This window comes from Sorex araneus, chromosome 1 (assembly GCF_027595985.1).
Source record: "Sorex araneus isolate mSorAra2 chromosome 1, mSorAra2.pri, whole genome shotgun sequence".
Classification (NCBI taxonomy): domain Eukaryota; kingdom Metazoa; phylum Chordata; class Mammalia; order Eulipotyphla; family Soricidae; genus Sorex; species Sorex araneus.
Window position 1 is genome coordinate 244,028,437 of NC_073302.1, and position 26,747 is coordinate 244,055,183.

The window sequence follows — 26,747 nt, forward strand, 5'->3', positions numbered from 1 at the left end:
GGCGGTGCTTGGGGGACCATATGGGATGCCGGGGATCGAACCCGGGTCGGCCGCGTGCAAGGCAAACGCCCTACCCGCTGTGCTATCGCTCCGGCCCCCAACAATGCACTTTTATAACACTTCTAGTCCACCTCTTCAAAGGATTATTTATAGCAGCTAAATTAGTGGGAGAATTCTGTCTTAAAACAGAATGTGTAAGTAAATTATGATGAAGCTATATTGTGAAGTTATATCATGAAGTAATTTTAAACATTTTCAAAGGACATTATAATGACACAGGAAAATATCTTAAATGTATTAACAAGCAGCCAAATTCCAAGTGTTAAGTATATTTCATAATAGAATAGTATAAAGCTGCAGGAAAAAATAAAGTCATAAAGTAATGTAACTGGAGCAACTTGGCTTGAGGTGAAGAATTTATATTGAGTGAAATAAGCCAGAGGGAGAAGAATAAATATCATATAATCTTACTCATTTGTGGTATAGAAGAAACATATCAAGGGTGTGGAACAATATAAATTGACAATAATTGATGTCAATTGATATTGTTCAACTAATGCTGTATCAAATGAATCCCTGAACCCTGGATTACAGAACAGAAAATACCAGATGGTGGGGAGTGGAGAGGGAAAACAGTGAGGAAGACAAGAAAAAACACCGGGGCTTAGTCAGATAGAGGGGTTAGGAGCACACTGGTTGTGGAAAAGTGAGACACCAACACCATACTTGTCAATCAATAAATAGTGACAGTACAAGGTGAGAGGAAAAGAATATTGGACCAGAGGTGGCATAAGGTCAAAGATGGAGGGCAAGGGCATTTCAGTGGGGTGATACATAGTAACTTTGTACACCAACTACATAAACTATTATGTAGTTTATGTAGAGCAGTATTGTAATCTTAGTACCTAAACAATTACATAAACTTGAGCAGTACTGTAATCTTATTACCTAAACAATAATAAAGAGCTTGTTAATTATAAGTATATTTTTATTCCAAAAATTTTATAAAAATTTTGAGAAGACAATGTATCAAAATATCAATAAATATCTCTGTGGTAAGACTTATGTTTTTTTCTTAATAGAAATATAAAGATTTCTAAATTACCTACAATTAATTACAGGGTTAAGTCAATAGGAAAAGTTACGTATTTTGGTTTTTTTGGGGGGCCAACCTGGCAGTCCTCAGGGCTCTGCACTCAAGGATCACTCCTGATGGGCTCAGGGGACCATAGAGGGTGCCAGGAATCAAAAACAGATCAGCTATATGCAAGGCTGCACACATTGCTTCCAGGCACCAAAGCCATTTGTATTTAAATTGGAAAAATTAAGTCAATAAAATCATGCTACAATTATATAAATAAGAGAGGAAAAGTAGGAATAAACTCAAGATACATCTTTGGGAATTAAACTTCAATTATATACATTAAGTTTTAAAATACAATAAACAACTTAAGAGGTTACTGATTGAGGTATCAGTTTTCCTAAACTACCCTGAATGAACTACCTGATTTTCATTACAAAACACAACTTATAAAAGAGCTCCACCAAGTGGTGAAATCATTTTAAAAATACTGGAAATATTTTCTCCCAATCTTTGATATGGCTTTTATTTAAGTCAAACTTGTTTTGTGGTTTTTTAATTTGATGTAATGTCATAAATTTATCTTTGCTTTTATTTGGTTAGCCAATGGCATAAAATCATTGAATGTATTTGGATGATATTTTGAGATATTTGAAAACTAAGTAATACAAACAGCTCATGTGTGAAAAAAAGAAATTTTGATTAAAAATAGATAGCTTCATTAAATGAAAATAAAAAGAAAAAAGATGCTGGAAACCGGGCATCAAGAAATTGTTATCTTACTATTCATGCTAACATAACGTAAATTTAAACTGAGGTTCTAAAAATTAAATACATTATTCTCTCCAATCTGCATTTTTTAAAACTGGTCACAACCAAAGTAGAAATAAATGTAATAAATTTACTATCTCAAAGTCAAAAGATTCTGAATGATTCCTGAGATCTTAATGGGCGATAAGTATATTACACATATTACAAGAATGTGTTAAGGGTATTAGAACTGACTTGACTGTCTATTACTACATTTCTTCCTCATCAACATTGTATGTAGGAACAAAAGGAATGAAATGCTAGAACACCAGAAATACTTCCCCCTCACTAGTAGAATATTTTCTGACAGAAATTAATGTTAAGGACATTCCTGATGTGCACAGAAGTAAAAGACAAGAACTACAGAGACAGAAGATGAGTACAAAAGCTAAACTTCTTACACTAATCTAGTTTTGATATAACATGCAGAGACAAACACCAGCTGAATCAAACAGTTACACAATGCCTTTATGGACAGATGGCTAAATCTATTCCCAGAGGGGGAAAATGTACCTAACAAGTTTAGCTTTACCTGGCTTTCCCACAAAAACAAAAATACTGGCATCACGGGACTTTGTGACTGAGAATCTGGGTTCAAATGGACGGGGAACGGAGATTCTCTGCCTGTATTCCTCACCACTTCTCCCACCTCCCCCACTCTCCCATACCCCCACTCCCCTACCCCTGTTTCCAGCAACTCAGCAGTCATGCCCATAAGCCATCCCTGGCTGGCACCAGATAATATCATCATCGGCCACCATCTAGATCACACCTCCTTCTCTCCTGGAAGGGAGCAACAAGACGTCGCAGTAACCATGCCACCAGACCCCACGCCAGGCTGTTTAACTTGGGGGCGCCCCAGAGTGGGGTGGGTAAGACCCCTCCCCACTCCAAAGGACCCAGCCCCAGCAGCAGAAAACCTCCAGAACTCAACCGCTGTCCTGCTAACAGCAGCTCTACACATGGTCAGGCCAAGCCTCACCCATGAGTAGACCTTTTCCTGGACTGAGCGGACACTTCATAGGACACACCCTCCCCATTCTCCAAGAGTACCGAACCACATTTGATGGTGTTCAAAGTAGGAGGCATCCAACCTTAGAGGGAAATATATTATTTCAGTTCTGCTCTGGGGCAGGGCCTGGGCTTCAGGATGGAAAGAAACACTCGAAATATGGTGGTGGGAAGGTGTAATGGAGATGGGATTGGTGTTTGAATATTAAATGCAATCAAATATTGTGAACTACTTTATAAATTTTTTTTAAATTAAAAAATACTGGCACCCCCTTCCTACTTTTCAGGAGCCAGAGAGAGAACAGTGGGGCAAATGGTCAACCCCAGGTTCAATCACAGGCTAACTGCCAGGGGTCACTTCTGGGCAGAGTCAAAAGGAGTCTCTGACATAGGAAGGTATGATGCAAAAACAAAAACAAAAAGAGGTTAAGATAGTTCAATGGATAGATCATTTTCCTTGCATGTGGCTGACAAGGGTCTGGTCCTGTCATACTATATAGATACAGATATAGATATACAGATACAGATATGCCCCAAGCCCTCGACCTAAGTGCAGAGCCAGAAATAAATAATGAGCACCACAGGGTATGGCCCAAAAAGTAAACAAACAAAAAATCTTACAGAGAACTGAGTGGAATGGTTTGCCTAATCCCTAACTGAATGCTGGTCGCTTATCTTGCTTCTCTCTCTACTCTGGACTAGTCTGTAAGAATGTTGAAGACAGAGTTATACCTAAAACAATGCTACACTGCCAAGAACCTACTATAGTATCCAGCACTTATTTAGTGAGAAATGTGTATTTTTAAATTGGTACCAATATCCATTTGAAAGTGATTTATGCTATAAAGTGTGAATAAATTCAAATAGTGTTATCTTTAAGATGTTAAATTTAAACCAGGATATTTGCATATAAAGCAGCTAAAGAATAAACATGAGGGAAAGTGAGTTCGGGCAGAAAGATAATACAGGGATTGGGGCTTATGCCTTGCATGTGTGGGACCCATATGAACCCTGGATCCCACAAAGTATAACCCTGGATCCAGGCACTTCTGGCTATGACCCTGGTGATCCCTGAGCAGAGCCAAGATGGCTCTGGTGGTACCAGACACAGCATCGCAGGGTACAAGCATTTAAATTATCTGGCCAACTTGTCAGAGAATTGCCAGAAGTGGGACTAGGCTCCCTGAGCACCACTTGGGAAGACCCTCCCCCTGGAAAACAAAATATTTATTTTAAGGAAATGAGAAAAAAATTAAATATTTCACTATGAAAAGCCAACTAAACACAAAATAGCACTGTATCATTGTCGTCCCACTATTCATCAATTTGCTTGAGCAGGCACCAGTAATATCTCCATTGCGAGACTTGTTTGTACTGGTTTTGGCATATCGAATATGCCACAGGTAGCTTGCCAGGCTCTGTCATGCGGGCAGGATACTCTTGGTAGCTTGCCGGGCTCTTCAAGAGTGACGGAGGAACTGAACCTGGGTCGGCCACGTGCAAGGCAAACGCCCTACCTGCTGTGCTATCACTCCAGTCCAACACAAAATAACTATTGAAAAAATAAGATCAACAAAAAAAATTAAAAACAAAAAGTGTTTCTCTACAGAAGATCAATAAAACTAAGAAGACTGTCAGAGCATAAAGAGAAAAAAAATAAATTGTTAATATGGAAAAAAAGATAGCATCACTATATATACCATGAAAATGAAAAGGATAATAAGGAATTTTTATAACCAGTTCCATGCCAACAAATTTGAAAACCTAAGTGAAACTGACAAATTCAGTAAAAGAGAAAACTGCCAAAATTCAGCCATGAAATATACAATCTAATGTAGCGATAATATTTTTTTAACTGAATCAATAACCAACTTCCCAAACAAAAAGCATCAGGCACAATAGCATTCGCTGGTAAATTCTAACAAACATTTAAGGAAATAATTATATTAATACTCTATAATCTCTTCCAAAAGACAGAAAACAAAGGAAATACTTCCTAACTTCTAAAAAAGCAAACATTATGATAATGCAAATGCTGAAGATTACATAGAAATTCCTTACAAGGGAATAGAAAATGCCGCAGATAAGTATCTATTAATATTATAATAAGCATCTATTATAAGCAGATACAAAATACTCAATAAAATATTAATTTGAATCCAACAATATATAAAAAGTTATTTAACAAAAAAAAAGGGATTCATTCCAAGTATGCAAGGCTGATTCAACATTCAAAAAACAATTCACTTCCTATCAATAAACTTATAAGAAATTATATGATCATATAAATAAAAATAAAAACTTGTCACAAAATTCAATACTCACTCATAATAACTTTCAGCAAACAATGATTAGAGGGGAAAAGTCTTCAATTTGATAAAGAGTATCTCCAACCTACAACTAATAGCTTATTTTTGGTGTGTGTATGGGGGGTAGGGGAGACAGGTAATGGAGGCCCACAACCAGCAGTGCTCAGGGCTCACTCCTGGCTCTGCAACTCAGAGATGACTCATGATGGTGCTCAGGAAACCATATAGGATGCCCAAATCAAACCCAGGTCAGCTGCATGCAAGGCTTTCAGCCCATACTTAATGGTGAGATAAAATCATAAACTTTCCTATGGAAATCAGGAACAAGGCAAACTGTCTCTCACTATATCTCTTAAATATCAGACTGGAACTCCTCAACAAAGCAAAAAGAAAAGAAATAATTAGAGTTGGAGAAATAGAACAAAGGGTAGGGGCACTTGCCTTGTGCTTTGCAGATGACCAACCTGGTTCAATCCCCAGCACCCCAGATGGTCCCCTGAGCACCACCAGGAGTAATTCCTCAGTGCACTGTCAGGAGTAACCCCTGAGCATTGCCGTGTGTGGCCCAAAAACAAAGAAAACAATGAAATGATTTGTTCCTAGATGATAACACTAAGTCAATAAATAAATAAATAGATAAATAAATAATTTAAATTATATAAAATTCCTAGGCCTCAGAGATAGCTAAAAGTGCTGGGGCACATGCTTTGCATGCTAAGTCCCAAGGTTCAACACAGAAACTACTTAGTCCTAAGAGTACCACTAGTATTCTCCCCCTGAGTACTGCTGAATATAGTCCACAAAAAAATAAAAATAAAAAACAGAAATTAAAAGCAGCAATTCATTATAATAGGTTGCTGAATAAAAGATGAGTCTACATTAACAAGTTCACTACCAACTGCAATGAATAAATAGAATTTCAATTTTTTAATCACCCCAGACCCCACAAATGAAATAGCTGGCATAAATCTAGCAAAATATTGACAAGAGCTACATAAAGATATAAATTTCTGATAAATGAGATCAAAGAACTAAAAAAAGTATTCATGGATAGAAAACTCAATATTCAGGGGCCAGAGCAACAGTACAATGTGCTTGCCCTGCATGCAGCTGACCCAGGTTTGATCCCAATACCCATATGGTCCCCTGAGCCCCTCCAAGAGTGATCTCTGAGTGCAGAGCTAGGAATAAGCCCTGAGTACCACTATGTGTGGCTCAAAAACAAACTACAGGGAGAAAAAAACTAAACTAAATATCTCCTCTCTGAAAGACACTATCAAGAGAAAAAGCCAAGTCACAAGCCATACATCAGAGAATATATACAGAGAGCACAGATATCTTTTTTAGGGAAGTGAAAATATTCAGTACTCTCTGTGATGATACATATGTTCATTACACGTGTTCAATCTCACAGGATGTATACTACCAGGAGTGAACTTTAAGTAAACTATGAATTTTGGATGTATTATGGCAGGTCAATAGATTGAACTGTTAACAAATATTTAACTCTAATGCACAATGTTAGTCAGAAGGCTGTGCGTATGTGGAAACAAGGTGGTATGTGAGAACTTTGTGAATTTAACTTTATTGTGAGCCTAAAACTGCTCAAATTTTTTTTTTTTTTGCTTTTTGGGTCACACCCGGCAATGCTCAGAGGTTACTCCTGGCTCTGCACTCAGGAATCACCCCTGGCGGTGCTCAGGGGACCATATGGGATGCTGGGAATTGAACCTCGGTTGGCCGCGTGCAAGGCAAACGCCCTACCCGCTGTGCTATCGCGCCAGTCCCTGCTCAAATTTTTTTTTTTTGGCTTTTTGGGTCACACCTGGCGATGCACAGGGGTTACTCCTGGCTCTGCACTCAGGAATTACCCCTGGCTGTGCTCAGGGGACCATACGGGATGCTGGGATTAGAACCCGGGTCGGCCGCGTGCAAGGCAAACGCCCTACCTGCTGTGCTCTCTCCAGCCCCTAAACTGCTCAAATTTTTTTTCAGTGTTTTTCACAGCTTTATTCAGATATAATCTGCCTACTGTAAAAGTTGTCTGGTGGAAGTTCAGTGTTTTTAGTAGTTTGTAATGTTGACAGAGGTCACCACAATCTACTTTTTTGTACTTTGTTTAGTCATGTGAGATTACAAAGTTATTTATGACTGAGTTTCAGGCATACAATTTTCAGGCATACCTCTTGCTTCACTTCCCTCCACCAATTCCCCCGATTTGCCTCCCACCTGCCAGTCTAGGAGAGGCACCACTGTTTTAATGAGTTTTTGTGCTGTGGCTTACAATACTGTTGCTGATAGGTTTCATATGTAACACTTTACCACCATTCAGCGCCAGCACCTCCTCCGGGTTGAATGCTTCCCTCCAAGCCTCCAATATAAACGCTGCCTCCCATCTCCCACCCTCTTCAAGTGACATGTTTCCTACTGAATGCCAGTTTTCATATTTTTACATTGTTTTTGGGTATTCATTATTCCACCATTTCGTTTCTATATCCCATATATGAGAGAGATCATTCTGTGTTGGTATCTCTCCCTCTGACTTCACTTAGCATGATACTCTCCAGGTCCTTCCAAATAGCATCAAATTTCACAACTTTTATCTTTTATCACTGTCCCTGTCATCCTGTTGTTCATCGATTTACTCGAGCGGGCACCAGTAACATCTCCATTGTGAGACTTGCTGTTACTGTTTTGGACATATCGAATACACCACAGGTAGCTTGCCAGGCTCTCCAAGAGGTGTGTATATATCTGTTACTGTATTTTGGATATGAGTATGCCACGGAGAGCTTGCCAGGATCTCCCAAGTAGGTAATAGACTCTTGGTAGCTTGTAAGGTTCTCCAGAGGGAGAATTATGCTATTATATACTTCCGGGAGCTTGGTTTTATAGTCTCTGGATGTTGGCTGTTGACGGGATTACATGGTGCCAGGGGCAGTCTCTGGATATGACTGCCTAGCTACTGGAAAATGGGGAATCTGGGTGGAGGAGGCCCAGTCCCGATCCGAGCAGCCTTGGAGATCTCAGCCTTGGTCCTGCACACTTGGGTTCCATTATCTTTTATATGGCAAAGTAATATTTCATTGTGTGTATATAGCATCACACACAATCTGATGGCGACATCTGATAGCCTAGTTCTCCCTCTTGGAGAACCTGGCAAGCTACCGAGAGTTTACTGCCTTCACGGGGGGAGAGTCTGGCAAGCTCCCTGTGGCATATTCACAGGCCAAATACAGTAACAATGATGGGTCTCATTCCCCTGACCCTGAAGGACCTCTAATGCGGCAACATTGGGAAGGACGAATAAAGAGAGGCTGCTAAAATCTCAAGGCTAGGATGAATGGAGACGTTACTGGGCCCACTTGAGCAAATCGATGATCAACAGGATGACAGTGATATAGTGATACAGTGATATATCATAATTTCCTTATCAGTCATCTATTCTTGGACACTTGGGTTGTTTCCAGATTTTGACAAGGAACACAGTGGTGCAAATGACTTTTTTCCATTTTGATTTTGGGCCCTTGGATCCCAAGAAGTGGAGTTACTGGGTCAAATGGAAGCTCAATTCTCAGATTATTTTTAGTAATGCCCATATTGCTTTCCAAAAAGGCTGTACCAATCTACATTCCCAAAAGCAGTGAATGAAAGTTCTTTTCTTCCTGCATCCACACCAGCACTGGTTGTTCTTGTTCTTTTGTGATGTGTACTAATATCTGTGGTATAAAATAACTCATTGTTTTGATTTACATCTCTGTGATGATTAGGAATTCAGAGATATCACATTATGCCACAATGTAATTTTTTCATGTGCCTTTAGCCCTTTTTTTTTCCTTTGAGGAAGTTTCTGTTCATCTCTTCTCCCCATTTTTTGAAGGGGTTGGATGCCTTCTTTTTTGTAAAGTTCTTATCTATCTTATGTATCTTTGATATTAACCCTTCATCATATATTGGGTAATTTCTCCCATTCTGTAGGCTGTCTTTGTATTCAGGTGATTGTTTCCAAGGTACAGAAAAATCATTAATGTACTTCCATTTATCTCTGTTCCCACTTCCTTGGTCAGTAGTGTTTCATCCTTGAAGGTGCCTTTAGCTTCAATGTCACGCATGGTGAGTTCTGCCTATGTATGCACCTTATGTATTCAGATGTCATAACAAGGTCATGAATTCATTTTAATTTGACTTTTGTGCATGGTATCTGAAAGAGATCCGAGTTAATTTTTTTCATGAAGCTGACCAGTTTTTCTATCACCACTTGTTGAAGAGGCTTTTCTTGCTCCACTTCATATTTCTTGCTCTTTTACCTAGGATTAACTGATCACATACCAGAGCATCTGTCTCAGGATATTTGAATCTCTCTGTTGATCTGAGGGTCTGTCTTTATTCCAATACCATTTTGTTTCCAATACTACCACTTTGTAGTACAGTTTAAAGTTGGGGAAAGTGATGCCTCCCGTCATTTTTCCGGAGGATTACTGTAGCTATTGGGGGAAAGGAGTGTAGAGGTGGGGGGGGGCGTGAAAATGTTCTATATGAATTTCAGGAGCATTTGATCTATTTCTCTAAAAAGTGACATGAGTATACTTATAGGTACTGTACTGAACATGTATAATGCTTTGGGGAGTATTGGCAGTTTGATTAAACCTCCAAATTCACGAGCAGGGAGTATGTTGCTATTTCCTCATATACTCTTTTATTTCTTAAGCAATGCTTTGTAGTTTTCTTTGTATAGGTCTTTTACCTATTTAGTTATGTTTATTCCAAGGTACTTGATTTTTCTGAGGCATAATTGTAGATGGGACTGGTTTTTAATATTTTTTCTTTATATCTAGGATCACCATGAACTTTTGATATTAATTTTGTAGTCTACCACTTTACTATACAATTTATTGTTTCTAGGAATGTTTTTTATATTCTTTAAAATTTTTTAAATATAGTTATCATGTGATCCACAAACAGTGAGATCTTGACTTCTTCCTTTCTTTTCTGGATGTCCTTGATATCTTTACCTTGTCTGATCTCCATGGAGAACTTTCATTACTATACTTAACAGAAGTAGTGAAAGTTGGCAACTTTGTCTTGGGCCTCATCTTAGAGGAAAGGCTTTTAATTATTTCCTTACTGAGTATAATGTTTGCTGTGGGCATGTAGTAAATGACTACAATGAGGAAAGTTTCTTCGATTCACATTTCCTGGGAGTTTTTATCATGAATGAATACTGGGTCTTGTCAAATGCTTTCTCTGCATCTACTGATGTGATCATATAATTTTTCTTTTATTGATATAGTCTATTATGCTGATTGACTAGTGTATGTTAAACCATCCATGCATCCCCATAATGAACCCTATTTGGTCACAGTGTATGATCTTTTTGACAGATTGTTGGATTCTATTTGCTATAATTTTGTTGAGGATCTCTGCATCTATTTTCATCAAGGATATCAGCATGTAGTTCTTTTTTGGTTATGTCTCTGTCTGCTATTGGTAGCAGGGTGATGTTTGCTTCATGGAAACTATTTGGGAGTGTTTCTGTTTCTTCAATTTCCCGGAAGGGCCTGAAGACTGGCAGTTAAGTTCTCTTTAGAGGTTTGAAAGAATTAACTCATAAATCCATCTGGGCCTGCACTTTTGTCTTGGGAAGACTTTTCATTGCCCTTTCAACTTCCTTGATAGTGATTCATCTGTTCAGATACTCAAAATCATTTTGGTTCAGCCTGAGGAGGTTATAGGCGTCCAGGAATTTATTCTTTTCTTCTAAGTTCTCTCATTTCATGGCATAAAGATTTTCAAAGTAATCTGTGATGGTCATTTAAATTTCTGTGGTATCTATTTGATGCCCCCTTTAATTTCTAATTTGGTTAATTGGGGTTGTCTATCCCACTTTCTTTGCCTGACTTACTAGTAGTTTGTCGATATTATTTTATTTAAAAAAAAAAAAAGCTCCTGGTTTCATTGATCTTTTAGTTTTTTTGGATTCCAATCATTAATTTCTGCTCTAAGTTTTATTATTTCCTTCCTTCTGTCCACTGTGGGCTCCTTTTATTGATCACTTTCCAGTTAAGTTGTGCAGACATGTAACTTATGTGGGCTCTTTCTTCCTTCCTGATGAATGTTTACATAGCTATGAACTTTCCTCTTAACACCACTTTTGCTGTATCCCACAGTTTCTTGTAGTAGTATCCTCATTCTCATTTATTGCCATGTATCTTTTCATTTTCTCTTTAATTTCCTCTCTAACTCACTGGTTCTTCAGTAACAAGCAATTTAATTTCGAGGTTTAGATTGTTTTTCATTTCATTTGTGATTAATTTCTACTTTCAGCGCATTATGGTCTAAGATAATAGGTGATACGATTTCTGTGTTCTTGACTTTATCGAAGTATTTTTGTAACCCAGCATGCAATTTTGGAGAATGTCCCGTGTACACTGAAGAACATGTATTTGGCTTTTTGAGATGAAAAGCCTTATATAAAGGCCCACCTTCCATTTCTTCCTTCAAAGCAAGTACTTCTTTTTATTTAATTTATTTTTGCATTTTGGGTCACACCCAGAGATGTTCAGGGGTTACTCCTGGCTCTACACTCAGAAATTACTCCTGGTAGTGCTGGGGGAACCATTATGGGATGCTGAGGATCGAACCAGGGTCGGCCGCATGCAAGGCAAATATCCTATCTGCTGTACTATCACTCCGGCCCCAAAGCAAGTACTTCTTTGTAGTGCTTTAGTCTAGTTGTCCTATCAAGAGGTGACAAGTGGTGGTGAAGTCTACAACTACTATTGTATTGCTATCAGTATCTTTCTTTCAGTCTATTAGCAGGTTTTTTTGTTTATTTGTTTGTTTTTAAGTATTGTGCTGGTCTCTCATTAGGTGCATATACATTTAGGAATGTGAGTTCTTCCTAATGTATAGATCCCTTGATCATTAAGAAATGACACTCATATCTCATAAACTTTTAGGCATGAAATCTATGTTGTCTGATAGTAGTATGGCCACACTGGCCTTTTTGAGGTGGTTGTCTACTTGAAGAGTTGTCTTCCAACCTTTAACTTTGAGTCTGTTTGCTCTGACTATTCAAATGTGTTCCTTTCAGCAGAGCTGGGTTCAAATTTCTAATAACCATCATACAACTCTTTTAATTGGTCCATTTAGCCAACTGACATTGAAAGAGATTTTTCATGGAATTTTGAGACATCTTTCTACAGGAGTTTGGTACATTTGTGGAATTCCTTGTTAAAGAAAGAGGTGGTAAATTCTCTAACAGTTGGTACATGAATAGTGTAAATGCCTATATAAATAAGACTAAGTATAAAATAGCACAAAAATAGAAAAAATAAATATAGTTTTTCATTTGATGACTTGGGGGGAGGTACTTAGAACATATGTAGTGCCAGGATTCAAGCCAGAATCATAGTGGCTTGAATGCAAGTGCTTTATCACCTTTGTACTATTTTTCTGGCCAAACTATGTAGTTTTTATATATCTAATTGCAACTTAATCAGTATAAATACAGTAAGTTAAATGCATCTTGTGGCCCCTAGAGTAATCACTAATGAAATAATTTTGTTATCTGAGTATTTAATTATTTATCTAAAATATACTTAACCAAAACAGGTCAAAAAGTAATGGTACAGTTACACAATGGAATACTATGTTATGCAGCTATAAGAAAGAATGAAATCGTGAAATTTGCCATGATGTGGATGGAACTGGAAGATATCATTTTTGAGTAAAGTCAGAAGGAAAAGAACATGGGGCTGGAGAGATAATATAGTGGACAGGGCACATGCCTTGCATGCCCCACCTCATGATACCCCAAACCCTGCCAGGATGATCCCTAAGTTCAGAGCCAGGAGTAAGTCCTGATGCCAACAGGTGTGCTTCCTTCCCTCCAATAAAGGAAAGGAACATATGGAGAATGATCTCTCTCAAATGTGGGATATAAAAAATACACAGTAGGGTGCAACAAATGCCCAAAGGCAACAAGAGCTGGGGAGTTGATCCACAGAAATAAGTCTGAGGGTTGGGGAGACAATAGAGTGAGTAGGGAGCTTGCCTTACCTTGCACACCCCAGGTGTGGTCCAAAAAAACAAAATTAAAATTAAGTTTTCACATGAAAAATTAAATGCAGGCTGAAATAAAGATATTCTACTAATGGGAGAAAATATTTGCACAACATAAATCCAAAATATATATAGTACTAACAAATAGAGGCAAGCTGCGGGGTTGAGGGAGGGGGTAAGGGGGAAGGGGAAGGTGATGAGCCAGTGATATTAAAGGTGGAAAATGTACACTGGTAAGAGGACAGGTGTTATAGCATTGTATGAATGAAGCTCAACCATGAACAACTTTGTAACTGTATATCACAGTGGTTCCGTTTTTTTTTTTTTATTTTTTAAAGAAATATTTCAAGAAAATAAATACAGCACTTACAAAGCTCAACAACAGATCGCACTGGAACTTTGAAGTTGCGCTCAGGAGCCACTATTTCTACCCAAGTCAAGACACTGGGAAGGGCACCTAGCACCCAGCTCAGTGCTGCCTTGTCCCCACTCCAGCAAATTCAACAACGCATTGGAACCATCTTAATAAGCCGCACTCAAGATGCCTTACTTGATATCTCACAGAAAGTATACACTAGCATCCTTACTCCAGTCACCTATCCACACAACAACACACAGAACCAATTGTCGTAATAACAAATAAATTATATCTGGAATGGTGGTAGGGCCAAAGATACTGCAAGCCTTCTTGGAGCCAGTACACAAAAATCTAAACAACTAGTTTGTAACAACAAATCTGGCTGAGATACCTTCAACACGGAGCAAAGTGAGTCATTCCCAGCTAATTCTCACAAACAGTGATGTTGGTGTGAAAGGTAAATTGAAAAGACTCAGCTACAGGGCAAGAAAGAGAGTACAGCAAAAAGAACACTTGCCTTTCACATGCTAACTCAGGATCCATTCCTGAGACCCCATATGGTTTCCTGAGCACTGCCAGGAGATATTCCTGAGAACAGAGCCAGGAGTAAACCCTGAGCACCACCAGGAATGACCCAAAAACCAAAAAATTAAAATTAAAAAAGACCAGGCTGCAAAAATCATAATAGGAAAGCAGTGCAGTACCCTATCACACCTAGTGAGAGAAGATGGTAGTCTTAAGACCCAACCAGTAATAAGCAGTTATGTAACCTCTCTGATAAGGGTTTTAGAGAGGAAATGTTGAGGATGTTTAATGAGCTCAAAGAAACAATGGAACAGAAAGCTAATAAAACACAAGAGAACACGAAAGCAGAAAAGAACAAACTACAAGCAGAAATGACAGAACTAGAGAATGGTAGGTGAATGAAAACTTCAGCAGCAGAGTAACAGCAGCTGAAGACTTTTAATTAAGTGAGCTGATGAGATGCAGAAAACTTCCAGACAATAGTAGAATATGGAGAAAAATAGTAGAATATGGAGAAAAATAAATAAGTTGTAGAGAACTCCGGATGAAATCAAGAGGAACAACATTAAAATTCATGGGATCCCAGAGGCCCAGTAAGGAAATTCCAATTAAGAAGCAAAGAAAACTAAGCTCAACAGCATTAAAATAAAATAATCTCATCAAAGAATGAGACTATTAAGAATGGTAGCACTGTAGCACTGTTGTCCCCTTGTTCATCGATTTGCTCAAGCGGGCACCAGTAACGCCTCCATTGTGAGACTTGTTGTTACTGTTTTTGGCATATCGAATACGCCACGAGTAGCTTGCTGAGCTCTGCTGTGCAGGCAGGATACTCTGGGTAGCTTGCCAGGCTCTCAAAGAGGGATGGAGGAATCAAACCCGGGCCAGCCACATGCAAGGCAAACGCCCTACCTGCTGTGCTATCGCTCTAGTCCATTAAGAATGGTAGTGGAAATAAACAGACCTTTCTCTAAACAGAATATGTACATGCCAGTAGGCATATAAAAACGTGTGTACTGTCATGTATTATCAGGAAAATGCAAGTCGAAATGAAGAAGAGGTATCATCTCATGCAAATGAGAATGGTATATATCTAAAAGACTGTATACAACTGGTGTTGGTAGGGATGTGGTTCCACTGTTGGTTGGAACGTTGGCTGCTTCAGCCTCTATGTTAAAAGGTACGAAGATTTCTCAAAAAAGAATAGCGCTTCCACACAACCCAGCGATTTCATTTCTTGATATCTAGCCCCAAACTAATTCAAAAAGATACACGCACGCCCATGTTAACTGCAAACTTAGAACACGTATGATATGAAAACAGCCCAAATACTTAACAGCAGATGAATAAAGAAGCTGTGGCATATACACAGAATATAAAGCAGCTGTAAAAAAAAATGAACTCTTAAGTTTGCTGCAACTTCAATGAAACCGAAGATAATCGTGTTAGGCTAAATAAGTCATGGGAGAAGAACAAATACAGGATGATCTCACTCATTTGTGACATATAGAGAAACAAAGTGAACAGAAAGTATCAAGACGACAAATTCTTGGGCTTGGCTTTACAAAACTGAGTTTACCAAGAAATGACAGTAATGGTTTGGAGGAATGAAGTGAACTCGAATAATGTAAGGGTAATTACAGAGGGTACTGGGCATACCTGGTAATGGTAAGTGCAATAACTAGACATCAAAACTATGAATGATACCACTATTATAAACATATTACCTAAACTACAATTTTTAAAAAGAAGAAATTTCTTAAAGAAAATAATGAACTTGGGGCCGGAGCGATAGCACAGTGGGTAGGGCGTTTGCCTTGCAAGCGGCCGACCCAGGTTCGATCCCCAGCATCCCATATGGTCCTCCAAGCACCGCCAGGAGTAATTCCTGAGTGTAAAGCCAGGAGTAACCCCTGAGCATCGCTGGGTGTGACCCAAAAAGCAAAAAAAAAAAAAAAAAGAAAAGAAAAAAAAAAGAAAATAATGAACCACCCAGATCTATTCCTGGCACTGTATATGGTCTCCCAAGCCCCATAAAAAGTCATCCCTGAGCAGTGAGCCAGGAGTAAATCCTGAGCACTAGTGGGTGTGGCCCCAAAACCAAATATAAAATCAAGTTTTTTAAATTTTTTAGAAAATTTTAAGTCTCAGAACTGAAAAGATAGTACTAGGGTTAAGGCATTTGACCCTGATGTGGCCAACATTAATTTAAACCCTGGCATCTGACACCATCACATATAGTACCCTAAACACAGAGCCAGTGGTACACCCTGAGCACCACAGGTGTGGCAAGAAAAGAAAAGGAAAGAAATATATGGAGCAGAAAATGATAAATATCCAGATAGCAAACAAAAAGATACAGAATTATATAATAAAATATAATTTAGACGCATTACCATATGGTAACTTAATGATGTTGAAGAATCTCACCTAAATACAGAAAAACACTCCAAGATCTGCAACCAAATCAGAACACAAGGAGCAAGCTCATCAACAAAAGAGACTGAAGATATTTTTTAAATATCAAAGATGGAGACAGAGAGATATAACTGCAGTGAAGGCACTTGCTTTGCATATGGCTTACGAGGTTCAATCCCCAGCATCCCATGATCTTCTGAGCACCTTCAGGAGTGATTCCTGAGTGCAGAGTCAGAAGCAACCCCTAAGTATTGCCATCCTACAATTGCCCCCCCCAAAAAATTAAAAATTAAAAATATTCCAAAGGTGTTTCTACAAGGAGAACAATGAATGAAATTCAATCTAATACTAGAAGCATAACAAACAGACTGTATCTTGCAAATGAAAGAACCTTACAAATCAGAGATAAAAATTACAGTAATGTGGCAAGAGAGATAGTACAACAGGTAGGGTGCTTGCTTTGCATGCAGCCAACCGGGTTCTATTCCCAGTACTACATGATTCCACAAGTAGCCCTCCAAACCTTCATGGACTGATATCTGAGTGCAGAGTCAGGAGTAAGCCCTGAGCAGAGCTAAGTGTATCCCAGAAAACCTGCCCCTCGTCAGAAAAAAAATGAAAGACAATAATGAAAAAATGATAGACAGGGGCTGGAGCAATAGTACAGAGGTAGGGAGTTTGCCTTGTACACGGCCAACCCGGGTTCGATTCCCAGCATCTCATATGGTCCCCCAAGCACTGCCAGGAGTAACTTCTGAGTGCAAAACCATGAGTAACCCCTGTGCATTGCCAGGTGTGACCGAAAAAACAAGAAAAAAAAAGAAAAAGGAAAAATGATAGACATGAATTTGAAGCAAAATGAAGAAACCATGAAAAATAACAAATTCCATTAAAGGAGTAAAGATAATGTACAGGAAAGAGACAATATTCAGAGAAATAATAGAATTTCCCAAACAAAAGGGAAGAACACAAATGTCCAGGAAGCTGGGAGAAGACTTAAATTTCTGAACACAACACAAACAACACCAAGATCCACTGTCATTAAAAAAAATGATAATGATGAAGAAAAAACAATAAAGGCTAGTGGTTAAAAAAAATAAGAGATCCTTATCTTTGATGAACATAAATACAATAATTCTCAACAAAATCTGGACATACCAATATAGTAATAATACATCAAGAGAATTATTCATCATGGTCAAGTGGAAGTCATCCAAGGGATACAGAACAGCGCTAAATACACAAATCGACAGAGACACTACATAAAAAGATAAACCTTACACAACCGTATCAACAGATGGTAAAACCTTCAATATCTGATTATTGAAGGATATTATTGAAGGGTAAAAAAACCTTCAATATCCATTTTATGACTAAATGCTTTCAATTAACTGTTAATATAAAGAACATGCTTACACGTGCATATAGAAAACCCTAAGGGGCCTCAAAATAGGCAAAATACTTAAGAGCTATTTTACCAGTAATGGTATCTATTTACTTGACCTTAAATAATTACTCACTCTGAGTATTAATGACAGAACAATGCAGGTACATCAATATTAACTCAAGAAGTAACTCACATAATACTTTCTGGAATGGGAAAAACTATGGAAAGACAAGAGATAAGGGGACATATGAGTATGTACATTTTGCTTGATTTTGCTGTGACCTAAAACTATCCTTCAAATTAAAAATTCAACAAAATACCTAATATCTTTAGTTATTTGAAAAATGTAAATAAATTCAGAAAAATACTACATACCTATCATTGCTAAAGTAAAAATAACAATAGGAAATGTTTGGCAAAGATGCTAATAAACTGAAACACCCGTGCACTGATGTTGGAATATAGAATGGTAAAACCATTATATATGTTTAATGATTTATTAAAAAAATGACTAAACCATATGATCATACCAACTTTATTCATAATAAAGCTACAAGTGATTCAAAATTAAACCTACAAAACAATTTGGTTTTATTTTGTTTTTGTTTTTCTGGGTGGTGCTCAAGGTTTACTCCTTGGTCTGTGCTCAAGGATTACTCCTGGTAAGGTTCAGGTGACCATATAAAGTACCAGGGATCAAGCCCAGGATAGTTGCATGCAAGACAGGCACCCTAACAAAAGTCAAACAAACAAAAAAAGAATGAGAAGGATATGTCAAACAATAAAGATGAAATCTGTACAATATACACAAAGCCACTTAAAAATTCAAGCATTTTAACAAATGAAAGTAACAAGTACACTGGTGAAATGTCTTAGGTACTTTGGTAGTAGTAAGGTGAGGTAGTAAGACATCAAAACAAATGTTAACACAACTGTCACTGTCACTGTCATCCTGTTGCTCATTGATTTGCTCGAGCGGGCACCAGTAATGTCTCCATTGTGAGACTTGCTATTACTGTCTTTGGCATATCAAATACGTCACGGGTAGCTTGCCAGGCTCTGCTGTGCGAGCGAGATACTCTTGTTAGCTTGCCGGGCTCTCCGAGAGGGGCGGAGGAATCAAACTCAGGTCGGCCGCATGCAAGGCAAATGCCCTACCGCTGTGCTATCGATCCAGCCCAACACTACTGTAAATATATATATATGAATTATATGCACTTAAATAATTTAACCATTTAACTAATATGTTCTCCCACAAAAATCTTAATATGAAATTTCCTGGAATGGTTTTTATGAGATTATTATGTTACCATAACCCAGCACAGGAACTCATTTAGACTATTATGAAATTAAATAATATTAATTTAAATTTTAATTCACACAATAGCTCCAAAACTTAGAAGTTTTTAGTCCCTTTTATAGATGAAAAAAATTGAGACTAGGATATATTAGGCAATTTATTCAAGATCAAGGAGTTAGTAAATGAAACTATTAGACTTGAGTCAGTCCAGTCTGATAAATTCTTGCTGTTAATTCATTCTCTACTTCAACTAACATCAACTTCTTCACTTGTCAAAGAGTCTGATGATTTAACACATTCCTCTTGTTTCAAAGAAGATATTCTACTATAACTATAATGGCTACATACTAATAAGGGGAAAAAAGGTACACAGTGAAAGAGAATACATTTTAGTGGCTGGGAAGCAGCTTAAGACTATAGTGTATACTTTGCATGCTCCAGGCTCTGAGTTTGATCCCTGGCACCACCCCACCCCTAGAACCTCCAGATATAGATTTAGAGGTCACCAAGCACTTCGAGAAACGGCTCTGGTAGTCCCCAGCACTACTGTCCCGAAAAAGTATTATATCACCAGACCCAACATTGAACTGTCCCATATAGCTGGGCAAGTATAAACAGGAGTGGCCCCCAAATTCACTTTTAGAAATCATTTATAAAATAAGGTTAAATTCTTTGAGCAATCCTCAAAAGTATAACTACCATTTAAAATAATATTTCTAGGGAAAAGTTCATCTATTCAGACAGTACAACACCATCCTCTGTCATACCTCACCCCCACCCCCCACCTAAAAGAGTACTCAAACCCCCCATGGGTTATAAAATTCTTTTCTTGTGTTCATCTAGAGCTCACTATTAGGAACAATTTCACATGTCTTAGTACATATTATAAGCTTCATTAGAAAATGAGATTTAAACTGTGCCAGTTCCTAGGGAAAGTGGGGACAATGACAAGAGAAAAAGGTGAGGCAAGGAAAGTGATATTTATTTGCACATGAATTAAAGTTTGATGCCAAAAATGTATAATTTAAGCTATTATTGTTATATCAGTATAAGATGAAAAAACTTTTGTAAAGTAGCACAAAAACCTAACTAGCCATTACCAACTACTTGCACCCACCAATACTTTCTACAATCAGCTTCTTCTTTAGAATTTTCTGAAAGCTACAAAATTCAGAATTCATGGAAGAAGTAAAAGAGCTGTGACTCTCTAACTGCATACACACAAAGTAGTTTCATATGTGAGATACTCAAAGCAGTCGAAATATGCTAGATGCTTTGGGATGAGAATACAGAAGTTGTCTATCAAAAAAACTCTAGTTTTCCTTGCTTTTCTGTACATTCTAGATTTAATTAGATTTTTGGAATTGTGGGATTTGTTTTCTCCTTTTCATTGCCAGATTCTATGAGCTGAATGCTTGTTATTTCCCCCAAAGTTTTTATACTAAAAATCTAATATTCAATGTGCTAACGTTCAGAGGTAGTCTTTGGTAAGTGATTAGGTCATAAGGGCAGAAGCTAACGAATGGGATTAACGTTCTTATAAAAGAGGCCCAAGAGAATTCCGGAGTCCCTATCCCATATAAGGAAGTAACAAGGTACACACTATAAATCAGGAAGTAAATCCTCACCAGAAACAGAATCTGTCACCATCACGATAGTGAACTTCCTAGCTTTCAGAAATGTGAGAAATGAATTTCTTGTTGTTTATAAATATCCCAGTTTATAAAATTTAACTATAGTAGCTGGAATAGATGCTGGGAAAGACTTTAAATAATTTGTGGGATATATATAAACATACTCTGCTGTACTGATCTGATCAGTGAAAAAAATATAGTATTTATTATAGTATAATAAAAATAAATAAATAAGGGCTGGTGCGACAGCACAGCGGGTAGGGTGTTTGCCTTGCACGAGGTCAACCCAGGTTCGATTCCCAGCATCCCATATGGTCCCCTGAGCTCCGTCAGGAGTAATTCCTGAGTGCAGAGCCAGGAGTAACCCCTGTGCATCGCCAGGTGTGACCCAAAAAGCAAAAATAAATAAATAAATAAAGATAATATACAAAATAAAATGTGTATATTACCAGTGCTAATGAAGAAAGTAAATTCATTAAAATCATCTGGAGTATAATTTAATAATGATTTAAGAGTTTCATAAATATTCTGACTTGGTACTTCAGCTTGAAAGAATTTATATCAATAATTTAAGATTCCTTCACTAATTTAACAAAACACGAACAGGTTACTTTGTGTCAAGCATAAATCAAATCTAAAGAATAAGGACATAGAAAAAAATTAAAAATAAGGCGGCTGGGGGAGATAATACAACAGGTAAAGAGTTTGACTTGCACACAGCAGATCCATGTTCTATTCCCTGGTGCTAGGACAGAGCCAGGAGTAAGACCTGAGAATCAACAGGTTTGGTCCAAAAAAACAAAAACAAAACAAGAATAAGGACACCATATTTTATATTACATTATTTTATAACAACAAAATGGTGGGGGAAAATTTTTAAAGCTAGTATGTCAAAATATATCTAATAGGCAAAATATATTACCATTAGAAGCTATATTATTCAATATAAAAATATTTACTATCATTAGAAATGCTCATGTTAAAATTATAGACTAAGACACAAAACTACACGCAACTATGTAAAACTGTTAGGATGTTTCTAATCTGTGTTTTATATCTTATTATCCAGGGACCTTGGTCAAGTTATTTAATCTCACTCTATTCCAGATTCTTCATCTGTAAAAGGATAATATTACATATTATATATAAATCTATGTAATTCACATGTTATATAATATACATAAAATAAATATTTCATATCTCACATCTCAATGGACTATAAATTAACTATTTGTAAAGAACTTATTCCCTCATCAAATAAGCACTGACAGTTATTTACTACTGATACTATAATTATGTATATTCATTCATATGCAAAGAAAATATAGAAGGAATTTAGCTAAACACTGTCAAAGAGTCAAAATTCTAACAAACGAATTCCATGACAATCAGGAAATTAGAACACTTATTGCATTTAATGTCATTTTATAAGGTAGATATTCTTAAGTCTTTATATTACTTTGAAGTATTTTTTTGAATTAACTATATCTAAGACTTGCATCAAAATACTTTGGTAGGAACTTATATAGAGAGATTTTTTTTTTAAGTATTATCAGAAGTAAATTATTCTGGGTACTGGAATTATGAATAGCTTTTCTATTTCTAGTTTCCTATTTCCAAATTTCCTACAGCACTTTAAAATTATTTCTTAAGTGAGAAAAATGCTTTTAAAAATTTTAAGAAAATCCTTACCAATACTCCATCCATAGATGAAACTTTATCCCAAGTTAACCAAGCTCTTTCTCTCACATGATCTGGTATCTTTAATATCTGACATAATGCAGTAAAATCAGGATCTTCAGCTTCTTCAAACTCAAGCCTAACAAATGAAAATACAGATGAAATAGGCATATGCTTTTAATCAAACTAATTCAAATATTTGTTTCAAATGACAGAAGCGGGATTCTGAAAGTTTGTTAAGTTCTTATTTATCTTAAAAGTTGCACTTAGAACTTAAACACATCTTCATCATTTTCACAGTATTATCAAAATAAGAATATGAACACAGAAATATTTGCTACAATTGGGGAGATGGCTCAAAGGTCTTTGCATGCAGGACCCCCATATTCAACCCCCAGCACCCGCATGGAACTCCTGAGAACCACTGGGAGGAGCCCTGCCCACAAGCACTAAGCTTGGAGTGGCTTCAAAATACCACTAGTATAGCCAAAAGAGAAAAACAGTATTTGCTGGGCTGGCGACAACACATTCAGGTCAGCGAAATAGCTCTGTGAAGAAAAATACAATAACTAAAGCTATCCGGAAAACTAGACACAAAAACAGCAAAAATAAGAAAGCCACAGATATTACCAAATCAATTCAGTATCAGTGACTCTGCAAAAAATGTACTCTGCACTTATATTTTAGTTTAGCAAAATTAAAAAAGAAACCACTTCTCTAACAACTAGTACTTCTTACCTAATTAACTTGACGTGAAGTATTGCTACTTGTATTTCAGCCTTTTCCCTCAATCTTTCTTAATCAAGATAGGCCATTTATAAATTCTTGTTGACTAATTCCTTTCCATTCACTTACTGTAAACTTAACTAATAAGAATAGGTAATAATTTTGGAATAGTTAGAAGTTAATACCATGATTCTGTTGCAAAGTGGTCTTAAATCAGCACTTCTTAAATTTTCTCCACTTGGTAACCCTTTCACTAAAAAATGTTCATATAACCTGAGGTATATAGGTATATAAAATAAGTATTCAAATAAAAACTCAATGACAATAAACCATAATTTTTTAAAAAATTTTAAGTTATGTGACCTCCAGGTGGAATTGCAACCCAGTTTAAGATACAGGCCTCAGAATCTCCCAGTTTTATTAAGTAAATACTCTAGTTATCTTTGTTTTGTAAATGAGTACCAAAGTAAAGAAGTTAATCACCTAAGGTCATAGCCAGAAGGTGGGAAACCTTAGTACCAATCCTACAAAACATAACAGCATTTCTCAATAATCGAAATCCGTAACCACTATTCCAACCTGCCTTCAAATTATTTGGTTATTTCAACAATAAAGGAGGGGGAGTTTCTGTCCTGAGGGGGGGAGGGGGGCTACCATAGTGGTTTCCCTTCCCACTATATACCCATAGGCCAGAGATAATGTAGCAGAAATAAAATTTCACCATTCAATGTATAAAATAAATTCTTGCTGAACAGGCAGTTAAAGCAAGTCCTGAATACTGCTCATAAGCAATGTTTTAGCTTCCCAACTGCCAGGGAGGGAGGGGTTCTACCCAGTGCTAAGTCATTTATCTGTAGAGCTCTATGGCACATGCTACGGAACTCCTCAGTGGGTTTGGATAATCAAGAGCAGACTGTATATTGTATGGTTTTAACTAAAAGAAAAAATTGTAATAGTTTCATCATTTTAATGTGTTGAAGGGGAAATAAAAAGGAGGTGCTTCTTTTCCTCAGGTGATGGCTGGCCTTTCAATATTTCTGGTTACCCTACAATAATCTAAAATGCTTCCAAAGCTCGGTAGATAGCATGAAATTATTTACTGTATAGACTTCCCATTCTCTATAATGATACACTTTGAAGTAGTGGACACATCAGATTTTAATCAAAACCGAATGTCATTTCCCGGACATTCCCAGGCTTTTTTTTGTTTGTTTTTTTGACTAGTATGATTTTTTAATTGACCCCAATACAGCCCATTTATATAACAGCTTTTCAAGAGCCATTTCAAAAGCTCATTTCAAAATAAGAATTTTTTTTCTTAACCATTTGGCCTAAACTCTTGTCAGTGTGTGGGGAACTGGGGGGCGGGGGGCGGGAGGGTGGAGACCAGGGCGGACTGTGGGATGCAAGACAGAAAGGAGTCCCATTCCAGCGTAAAGGATGTTAAGTGTCAAAACAGGGCCAGTTGCCGACAAGAATAATGACAATTATATATACATATATATACACACACACACACACACACACACACACACACACATATATATATATATTTTTTTTTTCCTTCAGTCTTAGCTCCTTAAGCATAAAGTATCGCAACGGAGCGAAAATGTTGCAATAAAAGAACGATCTCCGTATCGTATGCTATTGCCTCCACATGGACTGTCTTAAATTTAGACTCCACTGAGGGGTGGGCGTTCCTTGTGAGCACAAAAACATCTACCCAGACAAACATAAAACCAAAATAAGAGAGAAAAGCAACACCACGACCCTTGCAAGCTCAAAGCCAAAAACGGAATAAATGAAGGCTCACTGAGACCTACTACTGACAAGCAAGCGTTTCATCCAACAAGGGGGGGGGGGGGGCGGTGATGTTAAAAGAAGAAGGAAAAAACATGTTTATAAACTTTTAAGCACTGAGTCTAAAGTCTCGCTGCCACTCCTGCCCATAAACCCATTCCTGGGAAGAAGAAAAAAGTTAGGGTCCACCTCGGCATTGAGCGAGCAGCTGAGGGGTCCGAACGCCCCGACGCCGGCTGCGGGCACAGAGGGCGACCGACACCCCGAGCTCCCGGCCCTGGAGCCGATGGCGTCCCGGCGGCGGCAGCATCCGCGGCGCCTCCCAGGACCGGGCTCTGGCGGCCGCGCTCGCTGCCGGGGACCCGCTTTAATTGGTTGCCCCGACCCAAACGGAAAGGCGACCGACCGCGCTCGGCCGGCGACCAAGTCGCCAACACAGTCGGGCACGATTTTCTACCCCCGCCCCCCCCCTCGCGCGCCCGCCACCCCCCGCCGCGCCTCTGATGGCGCCTCGAAATTCCCCGCCGCCGGCGAGCCTCGCGTCCCGCCGAGCAAAGGCGGGCACCTGTCACTTCGCGGAGACCCGAGCCCCACCCGCCCGACACCTGTCAAGCCAGACCCCTCCCCGGGGCCCGCCCTCGGCCCCGAGCCCGGCTCCCTGGCGCCCCGACCGCGGGGTCTCCGACGCGGCGGGGGACCCGGACGGACCCTCCTCTCTCGCGCCCGCACCGGCCCGCGCCGAAGACGCGCCCCCGCCGAGACGCCGCCCCGACGCAACCTCGGGGCACCCTTCCCGCGCGCCCCGCCGCCGCTCGCCTGCTCACCTGGCCAGAGGCAGGTCCTCGGGGCCACTGTCCGGCTCCGGGTCCTCCTCAGGAGGCGGCGGCGGCGGCAGCGGTGGGGCAGGGGGTTCGGCGGCGGCGGCGGCGGCGGCGGCGGCGGCTGCTGCTCTTCGGTGGTTTTTAGGCGGCATGACGCCCGCCCGGGGTCGGAGCCAGCGAGCGAGCGACGAGGGCTGGGGCGGGAGGACGCGCGCACGTCGGGGCCCGCCCCGTCCTCTCCGGGCTCCCGTTACCAAAATAATGTGAACGTCCCCTGAGAAAAACCGGACGAGCCCTCCCTCCCCCGCCCGGCAACCGAGAGCCGCGTCCAACCGCGGGAAAACGTCACTTCCGCCCGCGGCGGCGTCACGTCCGCGAGGTTCCCGGGCCCGCCGGCGGCGGGAGGGAACCGGGGCGCCGGGCGATGCGCGGGCGCGGGACTGAGGGCGCGCCGGCGGGGCGGGGAACCCCGGCCTGGGCAGAGGCGTCGTTCCCGCTGCCGCCGCCGCCGGGCTTGGTTCCGTCGGCGCGGCTCCCCGACAGGCTGGCACCGGTGCCGGTTACGGGGCGCCACACGGAGGCTGTGGCGGGAGGCTGCGCCCCATCTCTCAGTGGGACGGGCCCGGGCCGCGCTCGCGCCGGCTTGGGACAATCGGGCGGGGGCAGCCCGGCCGTCACGCCCCTCAGCGCCGGCCGCGCCCTCCGCCTTGACCACACTCCTCCGGCCCAATCCTTGGCCGAGTTGCTCAAAACAAAAACAAACACTTCTGGACCCCCTCATAGGCGCTGGACTTTGCCAATCACCGGGAGACACACACTGTCG

At 39.4% G+C, this 26,747-nt stretch overlaps 1 protein-coding gene across 2 annotated transcripts in view; it reads right to left on the reverse strand.

Annotated features, from left to right (window-relative positions):
- The window catches only part of RB1 (RB transcriptional corepressor 1), a 122,301-nt gene extending 96,056 nt beyond the window's left edge, over nucleotides 1-26,245 (reverse strand). For both annotated transcript variants that reach the window (XM_055133305.1, XM_055133310.1), the window contains exons 1-2: nucleotides 25,928-26,245; nucleotides 22,590-22,716 (exon numbers count right to left, since the gene is read on the reverse strand). In XM_055133305.1, the coding sequence (XP_054989280.1) occupies nucleotides 22,590-22,716; nucleotides 25,928-26,076 (276 nt within the window). In that variant the 5' untranslated portion in view covers nucleotides 26,077-26,245. The remainder of the gene's footprint in view (nucleotides 1-22,589; nucleotides 22,717-25,927) is intronic.
- Between the last annotated feature and the right edge of the window lie 502 nt (nucleotides 26,246-26,747).